This window comes from Eufriesea mexicana, unplaced genomic scaffold (genome assembly GCF_001483705.2).
Source record: "Eufriesea mexicana isolate 0111107269 unplaced genomic scaffold, ASM148370v2 scaffold2340, whole genome shotgun sequence".
NCBI classification, from domain to species: Eukaryota; Metazoa; Arthropoda; class Insecta; order Hymenoptera; family Apidae; genus Eufriesea; species Eufriesea mexicana.
The window spans coordinates 228,059-241,440 of NW_016910419.1; the positions used below are offsets into that span (position 1 = coordinate 228,059).

General features: G+C 35.4%; 1 protein-coding gene across 1 annotated transcript in view; it reads right to left on the reverse strand.

Annotated features, from left to right (window-relative positions):
• Window positions 1-8,437, reverse strand: part of Pdfr (Pigment-dispersing factor receptor) — a 35,294-nt gene extending 26,857 nt beyond the window's left edge. Inside the window, 2 exon segments of the mRNA XM_017903497.1 lie at window positions 3,607-3,714; window positions 8,051-8,437. Coding sequence (XP_017758986.1) covers window positions 3,607-3,714; window positions 8,051-8,132 — 190 coding nt within the window. The 5' untranslated portion in view covers window positions 8,133-8,437.
• Between the last annotated feature and the right edge of the window lie 4,945 nt (window positions 8,438-13,382).

Here is a 13,382-nt window from a genome sequence, read left to right on the forward strand (position 1 = left end):
ATAAATATTTAATATTTTATTATCTAAAATTTTAAGAAGCTTCTAAATTTTTAAGAATTTTTAAAGTGGATAGATGAATAGAAGGATATGGAATGGCAAAAATCGTTGAAAATGGAACTGTAGAAGTGTAAGTAAAGGATACTGTTCAGGTAACATCGCCAAAAATTGTATTTTCGAGATATGAAACAGTCTGAAATGTTAAAGTCTGATATTATCACTTATAAGGGAAGACTATTCTCTTCTTTTCGTCCTAACATATAGCCCAGGGCATGCCCGCTATGACTCCTCATTTCTTTTTTTTTTTTTTTTGGACACGTCTCCTTAAATCGAGTAATTAGACGAAAGTTAAGGGCAATCAGGAACACTTGTTGCTGAGTTGAAATGAAAATTGAGCTTACCCCCGGCAACAAAAATCGGAAATATTATTCATGAGAACTGGCTCGTTCAAGGAGATCGGTTCATTTTCGCCCTGAAGAATGAGATTTCTTTTTAAATATAAAAGTTACAGACTGAGAAATTTATGTGCATTCATGAAGTACATAGAAATATTCAATTTATCTTCTTTTAACATTAGGTTTACGGGACCTATTGTTTGTTAATTTGACGGATAGATTGCTTCAATTATACAATATTAAAATTGAATTAATGTGTAAAATTTACCCGTCAAATTGACGGGTGTTTGTAGATATAAATAGGTATACAAAAATAAAACCATAAACCTAGTGTCTAAGTGGAAAATTTTAGCCGAATTTTTCACTACATTCGAAAGTAATAGCTTGTAATATAATTAATTAATTAATTGATAATTAATTAGTAATAATAATTAATTAGTAATAGCTTGTAATATCGTATAAATATCGACGATGTTAATTTAGGTACTTCGGTGTATTTTAAAATTTCAGCAAAATTCGAAACCCATTTGTAAGGGATGAAATAAAAATAATGGAGCACTCGATATTTTTTATATCGCAGAATTTTGAACGCGAAGTTAAATGGATTTGCTACGTCATGGATTGGGAGATGAATTATAATTCCAGATCATGAATATCGGAGAAGCTTATTTCCAGTACATGACTCGATAAAATGGAGCAATCTCGCGGGGGCTAACATCTCGGTAAGTATCGAAAACAGAAGATAAAACGCATTTTATAATAGGTCCTTATCCAATTGTTGCAGTATCTGTGGGAAAATACGACGAAACGATGCATCTAAAATTAGAATTGAGTATTCTATATAATCCCAAGTACTATTGGAAAGAAAAGAAACTTAGAGTGTCTCAATTATAATCAACATCTTAATTATCTCTTCGTATAATGTTTTAAGTTTAACAATGATAAAAAATAATTCTTGCAATGTCGATTTGAAAATCATTTCAAAGTCAACCATATTCTTTCTCATGTTATTATTATATTATTATATTTAATATTTATTAACATATATCGTTGTAATTTTTTCGTATGCAACGTGCATATTAAAATCATTCGTTCATATCATTCCATTCGATAGAAATTCCATATATGATACACTTCAAAACTCTTCGAAATTTTCGATGAAGTTTTTCAAAAAAGTTTTCGACGGCATTTTTTTTCCTTTCCAAATAAATTTCAAGGAAAAAGGAACGTACAGATTTTCTCAAATTTATAAATATACAGCGAAAATAATTGTAAATAATTGAAAATAATTGTAACATACGGCGAAGATAAATAAAGAAACGAAGTCATATATGAAAATTTGATAAGGAAACGAAGTTATATATGAAAATTTGATAAGGAAACGAAGTTATGTACGAAAATTTGATAAAGAAACAAAATTAATTTTTCAAACTTGGAAATATTTAACAAGAAATTAAAGAACTACAGCGATCAATGAAGCTATGCTCCGAACTTCCTTCATTTCCTCACGCAAAGTCAAAGAAAATGGAAAGAGATCACGGTAGTGGAGTACTAGAACCGCTTAACGATTCCAAATGTGATATAAGCTTTCGCAAACTTTTAATCTCTCTTTTAATCTTCGCAAAAGGAGAAGGAATGAAAGGGAGAAGACAAAGAGAAATAATTATAGGTTAAAAGTATTTCGTAAGAACGTTCCTTTAAGTTCCACTTTTAGCACGCAAATCAAACGCCATCTATAAGGTCTCTCCCGAGGAGATTATAAATTTAACCACGGAACTTCCCTTCTCGACTATAGCCCGATACGAACGTTCAGGAATTTGTGATTACCGATAATGCCCGTGAAATTCTTCCACGAACAATCTGCCATGCAAATGCACCTTTGCTCGCGAGGAATCTTAAAGTTCCCTCCGTGGACTGGATTAATTAGTCAATAACGCCGAAAAGCGTTCAACTTGCCAAGGCCCCGCAGCCACGTTAATTGCGTCTGAAATAATGATGAACCTTGGCAAAAGAAATCTTTTAAACACTTAAATTGAGGAGGCGCTTATTAAATTTTCATCCCTGTCTCGTTGGCAGAGCTAATAATTACAGTATCTGACCTCGTTACGGCTATTCATTCGTCGATAAAAGATTCCTGTACAGATAAACAATCTTTTTCAACTGAATGGCTCGTTGAAAATAGAATTTGATATATCGAAATAACTTTGCACAATATTTCGCTAGTTCCAACCCGAATCTAATTAAGCGAATTCGCTTGTTCGTGCAGGGAACATCTCGTTTCTTTTCCTACCTCCTGACTTGCTGGAAATAGAGCATGAACTAAATAGAATACATTGATACTTTGACTACCACGCACTTTTTATATGGGGACTACGATAAAATTTCCATTATTCCTACGATATAATGATGAATTATATTATATATGTTAATTGTATTATATTAAGCAATATGACGAAAAAGAAAAATGATGTAAATTATTAATATCTTCCATTCAAAGGACTCTATTTTTTTACGTTGTTCAAATTTTCGAAAAATGGTTAGAATAAAACAAATATAAATTTAGAAAATTAGTAGCACCGGATATTGGTGACCATCATGGCATCATTGAGGAGACAAGTACCGATCACAGATAATCACAATAATAATGGCAGTCAAGTGTTAAACTATGTTTCTGGAATTTTCATCCACTTTTCAAATACAGTATTATCATCTTAAATGGCTTAGAAAAAATAAGTCAATAAATTAATAAATAGACAATTAGAAATTAATAATTAATGAATAAATAGTGGTCATTTATCCGGAAAGTGGATTTTTACGAATCTCTGCCTATATGAGATATAGTGACATGCTATTTAGTTAATACCTAGACTTACTATCTGCTTTACAAAATTCACTAGATCCACTATTTTTAGGAAAATTGGAATAAATTCAAACATAACCCTATTCGATATCATTTCCGTAGAAAGATCCAAGTAACGCAGTTTTATAAAGATATAATAAAGAATAAACATGATTCAAATAAATGAGTTTGGTTAAATTTCTTCAAACCTGTTATTGCATTCGAAATTAGTTTTTTGAAAATCACAAATGGATTTCAATTATTGCACGATATTTCATTCTACTTGCGCATCTTTGTCTTTACACATGTGCAGTGGCAAGCCCGCTAACAAGCAATTTAAATGTGCACTCATCAAACAGAAGCGTGTGTACTTACTGGTTGTATCGAATCCATCTTCGAACGGACATCTCTGTTTGGTTGTCGTCGTTGCCTTGGTTGGCGGCCAACAGAGCAACAAGTCCCAGACTGGCTCACACCACAGCTCTGCAAAAGGAAAGGAAACTCATATGTGAACAGTATTACTGTCAACACGCGTTCCCTTCTGATGGAAACATGGTGTTTTATACAATTCGAAATTGATTAGAGAAACGATACATCGCTATATACTAATATATATACAGGGTGTTCCAGTAACGGTAGTATAACCAGGAAGTGGGTGAAAAAATAAATCGAAAATGAAAAATAACATTTTTTCATTTGAAGCTTCGCTGTTGAAAAAATCGACGTTGAATATTCACCAAGCACGCGTGCACTTCACTGTAGCTTAGATGAATAAACCATCGATACATCAGCATTAGTAATACAAGCAGCGAGGAGGTTGTTCTAGATGAAAAAACAAATCGAAAATAAAGAATAAAATTTTTTTATTGGAAGCTTCGTTGTCGAGAAAATCGACATTGAATATCCACTGAGTGCGCTGGTTTACTATCCATAGCTAAGTCATAACTAAGTCATAGTTAAATGCACGCACACCCGGTAAATATTTAAAGCCGATTATCTCAATAACGAAGCTTCGAATGAAAAAATTTTATTCTTCATTTCCGATTTATTTTTTCACGTAGAATCATCCCCTTCTCGGTTGTACTACTGTTGCTGGGACACCCTGTATATTTCTTGAGTTGTATATAGCATTTGAATAAAACTGCAGTTATTATGGGAAGTAAATCGATAGCTCTCCCTTTATATCCTCTTTCTATGTCTTGTGATGTTAGTTGATATCTCATTACTGGTGCGAAATAGACTCCATATTAACATCGAAATCGATAACATCCAATATCATCGATACTACTTTTCGAATTTCGATCTAGTATGGAATACTACTGCCTATCAAAGAAAATTTCTCATTTCGATATTTATACCAGTGTTGATACTTATTTGATATCTCTACGAAAATATCGATAGTTATTTTCTAATACTACTAATCGAAACTGCGAAGAATCATTGTTTCCTACAACTTTTACGGAGAAACTATTATTATTAAAAATAAGAAACAATTAAGATACCAATTTTAATTACAATTTCAGTACCTTTTCAAATATCAGTTTTTGACATTCTTACCGGTTTGTCAAAATTGAGTATAAGATTGGTTGTCAATTCTATTTGACTACAATGCTTTTTGTCAAAAAATCATTATTCTTCGATTGTCTATTAGATTGATTTTAAATAGAAATATGTATGAGACTCGGAACACGAAATTTCCAATTCCATGTTTTAAGATACCGATCATGCGAAAGTTCAGAGGTAACATTGTACTCTGTTAATTTAGAAAAATTCTAAATGTGATCAATTCTATTTTTCTTGGTTTATAATTCACTGCAATATGCATAATATCTTTCATATTTTGTAGATATAATTTGCAAAGAATGTATAAAATTATTAATTATTAAAAACAAATTGCACAAAGTGTAAATTCTTAATGACATTAAAAAATATTGATAAATTATTGGCTATTATATAATATTTAAAAAAGTTGTTGTAAAATGAGTTATTACAATGTAATTATTAGTGCAATCGATAACAATCGTCACATTTCGGCTGATCTTCGGTAGACATACACTACTTGCTATATAAGGACTGGGATATTACAGCTCAAGCTCAATTGTCAATTTCAGGTTGGACAGATCGAAACGTTAATCGGAGTGGGAATATGAATGGAATAGACAGTGGTCATTGGCTAAAATCATGGTCTGGTTAATGAACATTATCCATTCTATCCACGTTCTCCTCTTTTACACAATTTCATAATAATTTTTTCATTATTCGATAAATTCTTGTCACTATACAACACAGAAATGTATTGGAGTTATAGTTTATCTAAAAAATAAGCGAAATAATACAAAAACTAATTTCATTAACATACACAAGTGCGAAATTCTGTTTTCAAATTCTATTGACATTTGAGATTTATATTTTTCCTTCATTAGTCCACTATCCTTAAATTTAATTCTGTGTCAGTTCACTTGGTCAATTCTTTCGCTCCTTTTATTCCTCTCTTCGCGTTCCTTTCGTATTCGTTTCATATTCGTTTCGTGTCCACTTCATAAATTCTGTATTCCATACCTAAATACAAATACGGTGTATTTCAAACGTGGAACGTCATTGAATATCGTAGAACGTGTGACCACAATTTTAACTAAGTATGAAATGAATATCTAAACTAATTGTAAGTCCATTGTGCATGCTTTCTGTACTAAAACAGGCTATCTAGATTAGGCTAAAAAATAAAAGTCGTCTTTCCTTTGTCCTCTCCTTTCATCAAATAAAACATAATTCTCAGATATACGAATTTACGATCATTAACCGAATGACCAGTCTGCATTATATACTTTTATTCATGCGATTTACCTTTACCCTGTCACAAGCCATTGTTTACTATCGTGACGTGACCAATTTACTGTAGCATCGTCAAATTGATAGTGCTTCCGTTGTTAAAGTAGGAATCTGTTGGTTCTATTCGATCTTACACCGAGTACAGTATATATACACTTGTACATACTGTGTGTGCACCATAAGGAGTCTTTAATAATTTAACCAAGGTCATAACGTAAGTTAGAAAGGACCGAGGTGCTCAAGTACGAAGTGATTTTCTGAAGCACATGTCGCGTCAATGCACCATCTGGTATAGTCGATTCGACCTAACGATCGTATATATATCGACTGTGCGTTCGAGAAAAGTAGGAATAGAGTGTTTTTATCCTCACGACTGACTAACTCCGCTGACACTCCCTTGATTATAGGCAGTGACCGCAGTGGCGACATAGGACATGACAGCATCAGCTAGTCTTTCAATCTAAATGTTAACTTGTGGCGGCATCATTCTCATACTGCCCACTAAATGAATTTCAGGTTCAAGGAGTTCGAGGATATTCTCCTAAGTCCTCAGTAAACCCTCCACTTACTGAATATAGAACTACTAGACTTTCCAATAGTATTCCCGTCTGGGCTAGGGCCTGCTAGGTAGCCTTACGGATGAGTCCACTAGCAGGCCTGAAATGAAACGCATTTCTTCCTTTCCCTTTCGTCCCTTCCAGCACCTCCGCAAAAACTGAGGATACCTGCCGCACCCAATCATCTTCAACAACAGTGGTGGAGCCCCCCCCCCCCCCCCCCCCCAAAAAAAGCTTAGTAACACGTTAAACGCCACGCCGGTTCCTAGGGACCGACGCTAGACTTTTCGTTCAGGCCTCGCCGGTTCGTGCGGCCCAAAAGGGCCCGCATGACAACTAACTGTGGCGTGAACGAGACGGTACGTAAAACCGACGTTCAACGTGTTAAGAAACAGAAAGCTAACATTACGATTGAAAGACTACGCCGATGCTGTCATTATCTCTTATCTCACTCAGTCTCGCTACGGCTCGCCAATGATCCTCGTCACTACCTATGACACATAGTAGCGTCAATGGAGTCAGTCGGCCATGAGGACGTAAACACGCAGTGCCTCCTTTTCTCGAACGCGCAGTACTATACGTTGCAGACAAAAAGTTCACTGAACAAAACATAGGACCGAATCCCCACCAACTCTCTCACCAACTCTCGCTCATTTTAACGCCATCGCAGAAGCAGAGTATAAACGTGCTTCCCTTATTGACAGAATGATCCCTTTCTATTAGCTTGAGCATACAGCACTGTGTGACAAAGGAAGCGAACGAAACAATCGAGACAAAGTGAAACAGACGCAACAAATAGATGCAGGGGCGTAGGCTCATCCCTTAAGCATTAACTTCAGATTCTTCCGATGAATGTTCATTTCCGAATTTTATTTAACTATAATTATATTTTGTATACGTATTAAATATGTGCTCGATATTTTCGAAGTATAAATGAAAATAATCATGTTTCGTTTGTGCAATATTATTCTCATGTTCGCAGGCTTGCAATGTATTATTCGATTATACGGATTTTACAGATATTTTACGCCTATGTTAACGTATAATATTACCGAACCTGAAGGTAGTGGTTTCGGTAGTATCAAGAAAGAGTGGGAACTACGAGCGAGTGGATTACCCCCCTTGTTTCTGTGCCGAAACATCGGACTTCTTCTTTGCAACGCATAGTACATACTCATGTTCCTCGCATCTTTCTGTAATACCTATTTTCTGTCTTCAAGAATACCTCAGAAAGAGCAAATTCAAAATCAAGTATAGGAAATCTAATTTTCCTTTATAAGACATGAAACTTTTAATAAAGTATTCAGTTCACATTTCCTATTCTTTCTCTAATTAATTAATTGTTTAAATAAATTAACGTACAAATACGTATAAATAATTAAATTAAATAAACGAACGAATAAATGAAGATTAATATATACAAAGGTACTCACCACCCTCTGGAGGCACAAAGTTCTTATATTTGTTGCTACAAAAGTCCCGCGTGTTGTTGCTAACGGCATTAGGGTTGCCCATGTTTCTTCTAATTGTCCATTTTCACTTCCCTGTGCCTCAACATTTTCTTCGCCCGTACAAACTTAACAAATACTTCCTTGTAACGAAAACCTAATATACTCCATTTCACCTTTCCCTCTTCTTTCTTCATTTCCTTCCTTCGCCAGCCTCTCTTCTGACATAAAACGCAATCGAATTCGGCTTTTCAATCGAACTTCCCCGCGGGCACGGCGTCTGCGTCTCCTCTATCGTCTCGAACAACGAATTCTGGCCGGCTGAATCTTTTATTTCACGCGGTGGAATGCGAACAAAGGGAAAAGGAATTTCTTCTGAGTCGATGGACATTCCACGTTCAACTGTCCCTTTGTAGCTACGATCTACATCGCTTTACGAAAGCTAGGTTAATTTTATTGCCGTGTTATACTAGTCACTGAACGCTTTGTTACTTGCCTTGTTGATAGTTAATGAACTCCTTATTATGTTAAAAAGTAGCTCAGTATCATTCGACAGCGATTACATTCCCATCGAATTGGGAATTAGTTTACTATTTTCTCCGGAAGAAATTATTCTGCCGTTTTCTTCCGAAGAACACGCGTGGTTTTAAATCACTTTTCAATTACATCGATCCTTTGATCTGTTACAGATAACTCGGATTTACTTAAATTCCGAATACGTTTAACGGGAAGTGGAGAATAAAAGCGCGATTCGTGAAAGAGTTGAATCCAGTCTTCGAGTTACTTCATGCATGGGCATTACCTGAAAAGGAAAAGCAAAAAAAGAATTGGTATTGTTATTTGCAGAGGTACTATTGTGGAAACGAATGTAGGAGTGGAAGGAGTAATGTGTTTAGGACCTAGAAGGTATGTAACAAAATTGATTCTCATTCCGAAATTGAATCCGAAAATAGATATGAAATAAAGTCGAAGTATATCAGATATAACACGCATAATTAAAATAATCTATACAAATTAATTTTATCATATATTTAGGATCGTATTGCGAGGGATCAACTGGAATAATATAGAGATACCTAACAGAACAAAAATAATCTTCATTCATAGAATAACGGATCGATGTAATGCAATAGTAACTATGCAACGCTCTAACAACTTTCTTACAACAGACTTCTTAGACTTCTGGTTTAAAACTCTACTGACTTTAAACTGATTTTCAATACTGACAACTTTTAGACTTCTGACTTTAAATACATGTAAGATTGGAACGAATGCGACCCTGAAAGAATATTAAGAGTGTTTGGGATATCGGATGAAAGTGACCACGTGCAAAAGGATCGATTGTAAGGGATATTTACGACAGAGTCGAGTGCGAGTAACGAGCGAAAGTTTAGGAATGCGTCCTGAGTGTTTGAAGTTTCTGGCTCATCGAGGGTGAGGTTGCGTGGAAAATGCGTAATCGTGGAAGAAAGTCTGAGAAGCCTGAGTATGAAAGAGGACAGAGTGTAAGATTAAACTAAGAGTACAAGGATGCGGACAAATCAGTCTAAATGTCAGTCATAGAAGTCAGTCTTAAAGTTCAGTTGTGAGTCGTAGAAATCAGTTATGAGTTGTGAGTTGGGAGTCAGTCGTAGAAGTCAGTCTTAGAAGTCAGTTGTAAATCAATCGTATGAGTCATAAGATAACCGTCAATTTGTCAGAAAGAAGTGTGAATGAAAGATCAAGTGAAATCATAGTCGGTCAGGACATAATTACAATTGCATATTGTATTTCTATTGCACCATATGCATAGTTACTATTCTATTAATCTGTTACTCTATTCATAAAGCTTAGTTTGTTCTATTAAGAATTCGCAATATTATTCTACCCAATCCCTTCAAATACGAGCCTACGTGAATTTACGTGAAGACTGTTTAGTCATCCAATGGTGTAAAAGAAGTATACAACATTCTGCTGATCAACGCGAAATTTAAGGTGATTAGAGGGTGGATACAAAAAGTCAAATTTTAGCTCCGATATTTGTTAGCTTCCAGCATATTGTTAAAAGATTTTCATATGTACATTGAATTCTATCTCTGTATGTACTTCTGTTAAATTTCACAATAGCATAAGCATTCTTGCCTACCTCGAACAAATACCGTCGTTATTGGGTCATGTTACTCGACTCTGAACCACGGCCGTAATTACAGTCTAGTTATAATTCTGTTCATTAGTCACTCTCACTTATCTCTTGTAGTTATAGAAAAATATATATATATATTTTCAGTGGGAAAACAAAGACACCTTTGTCCACGATTCCCCATTAACCTCCTGGCTTTCACGAAAGAATACTTTTCCCCATTTTCTTCGAAGAAGACTACAGAAAAGAATTTCCTCTCTAATCCATTAATTCCTTCAAAAAGTCGAAGTAAAACCTTCTGGCTTACGAAGCTCGAGTGATCTCGAGAGAAGAACACGAAATTACCCACGGCCGTTTAAATATCCCGAGGATTCCCAAGACCGTAACCCCGTTTCTGGATCTCACGTTAACGACTCGCTGATTTCCGACGACCGCCTTCTGGCCTGGAAGTGATACGTTTCCATCCGTTTCGCGGCCCACGCCAGTGTAAAATCACCGTTTGCAAGTCACGGATAGCAGCAAATGTATGATAAAAAAATATGAAGCAATGCGACCAAGTCTTCGTACCAATTTTTCAGACCAAAGATTTGACTCTAGGTAGACATGGACCTTAAACCTTAAATCTATATGTAATCAAGTTATACACCAATTTAAAAATAATTGCCCTAGTATAATTCATTACAATGTACGTAATTTAAAAATTTGATATAACTTCAGTTCATTCATTTCTTTTCCGTGTCATTTGTGAATATTTCATGTACAGATTGGGCCTTGGGACCCAATGTCTCAAGTTAAATGGGAGACTGGTTTATTTTCTTATTGTTAGCATCTCTTGACTCACAGACACTAGTCACTCGACCATTATTTAGCATAACCTTAGCAAGGATCAGTAAATTACCTTCGAGACGATGGATATAACAGCCCAATTTGTTTAAACATCCACCGCCACCGATTTTTTTTTCATGGGGGAAATCTTCCAAAAGATACCCCGGTCCCCTGAGGGGGATGAGGTTATGTGAGAACTATACTCACTAAAACTCCCACGATAGACACTCTAACCGCACTGAGAGAGAGTACTAGGATCTCGGTGATCTTAATCAGTACTCTTTGTGCATGCTTCTAGCGCAATGAGTCCCGGTGGAGGGGAGACGGTCCCATACCTCTACCGAAAGACGTCGAAGCTAATACACACCCTCAACATTATTCGCAACTAATAGGGAGACACACACCCATCACTTACATTTCACACCAATTAATCGGAACACATACGAATTTATAATACCACCGAAACAGGAGTCGAACGAAGAATTTTAAATCTAAAGCAATCAAGATAAATCCACCACGAACAAACTCAGCAGGAGAGAATAGTCGCACGTCAGAACTCTTTGGTTCAACCCTAACTAGGTTTAGCTTAATTAATCTAAAGTAAGCCGTACCTCTGCAACACTAGAATCCACGTAACGGGCCTTACGATCCCGCAAAACTCTGAATATGTGGGTTGCAGTGTTTAGGATGTAACACTGGTAGTACCATAGTTTGAGAATCACTGCTGTGGTCTGTACAACAGATATATATATAGAATTTAGAACGTAATATGAAAATATGTGAATTTTTTTTAATTAGATAATTAAGAGAGAAAATTTTTATTTTGGTAGCTCAATTAGTTGGAGTGGAGTTCTTGGTAGTATTTCAAGGTTTAGAAATTCTAAAGGAGAAAATAATAACTTTGGATACTTTGGGATCGGTTCCAAGTAGTACAAGTCAATAATAAGTACTATTTTAACAGCGTACAGTCAACTTCTTTAATCTTGCGACTGTTTATAGGCAGTGAAAACGAAAGATTTATTATTGAAAACCTTCCTGGAGACTGGATGAAAAGTTGATTCGAAAAACTACTTCAATTTCAAAGTTCTCACTGCGTGATACACATCAAATTCTGTACAAAAGTCCAGCGAAAGTAGAAATTTTTATGAGTAAACTTTTAGTCGGTAGAGCCTTAGGAAGACATAAACAGAGTCCCTGTAGAGTAAAAACTTACTTCACTTGAAGAATTTGTACAATCATTCTTTCTTTCATTCAGAAAAATCGCTTTCATTTTGCGCACGTCTTCGAGAACTAATCGAATTAGTCTTCGTTGCACAGAAACTTTAATGCAGTAAAATTTTTCATCGCCCGAGTAGAAAATTCTTTAATGACTTAAGTATTTAATTACCTAATGATTGATTTCTCGAGTAGACATTAATCGTACTTAACTGCAATTCGTTCATTTTTCCAGCAGAAGAACCTCGAAATAATTCTAAATGGCGGTTTTAGCCACCCAGTTGGCGAGCAACCCGTCATGCGTCATGTCTACTGCACGCTGCAGTACATAGTTGTAAGGCGGGTTGACAGCCTTCAGGCAGCTAAAATTTAAATCATTATATCTCTAAAAGGTACCCTAATATTCGGTATAATTTTATTAAACAAAAAAATATTTCCTTCACGCTCTTTCTTTTCCTAGTATCATGAAAAAAATCTCACACTTACTCATATTTGACTAAAATTAATTCATATCTGTTAATCTTTAATTATGCCTCAAATGAACATTCCTTTTAAAAAGACTCTTGGCAAATGTTTAATTTTTGACATGCGTAATATAACGACCTACTTAAATAAAATTCTTTTAATTATTTAGAGGAAGATAAGCATCGAAGATCGATATAGGAAAATATTACGGGCCAAATGAAGACGGACTACTTTGCTATCATTGGTGTCTTAGTGTTACCTTTTTCCTCAACGTCATCACTTTTATCATTGAGGATCGACGAGGCGGACTGGCTATTAGGACAGCCTGACATTTTCGCTTTTCCCTGAGATCGATTGCTTGCCCCTCATTACCATCTGAAAGCCGACATAAGAGTCGAGTATGTGTTGTAAACTGATCCTTAGTTGGCAATTGTACTCTATCGTTCAATGATCAGTGATGAAGTTCATATGCAAGTTTCAAGAAGCGAGAGATACTTCTTCTGAACGTGGCTGAACTTTAGGAACCGCCTGGAAAAATTGGAAATCGATCAGCAATGGAGAAAGAAGGGGAAAAGGAAGGAATCGTAAGAAGGAATGGAAAAATTCACCTCTTTCGATACCTCGAACTGTTACAGAGTCAATGGAACGTGGTATTATACACTGAATCACTAAAAACGATGTTAACTAAGGAAA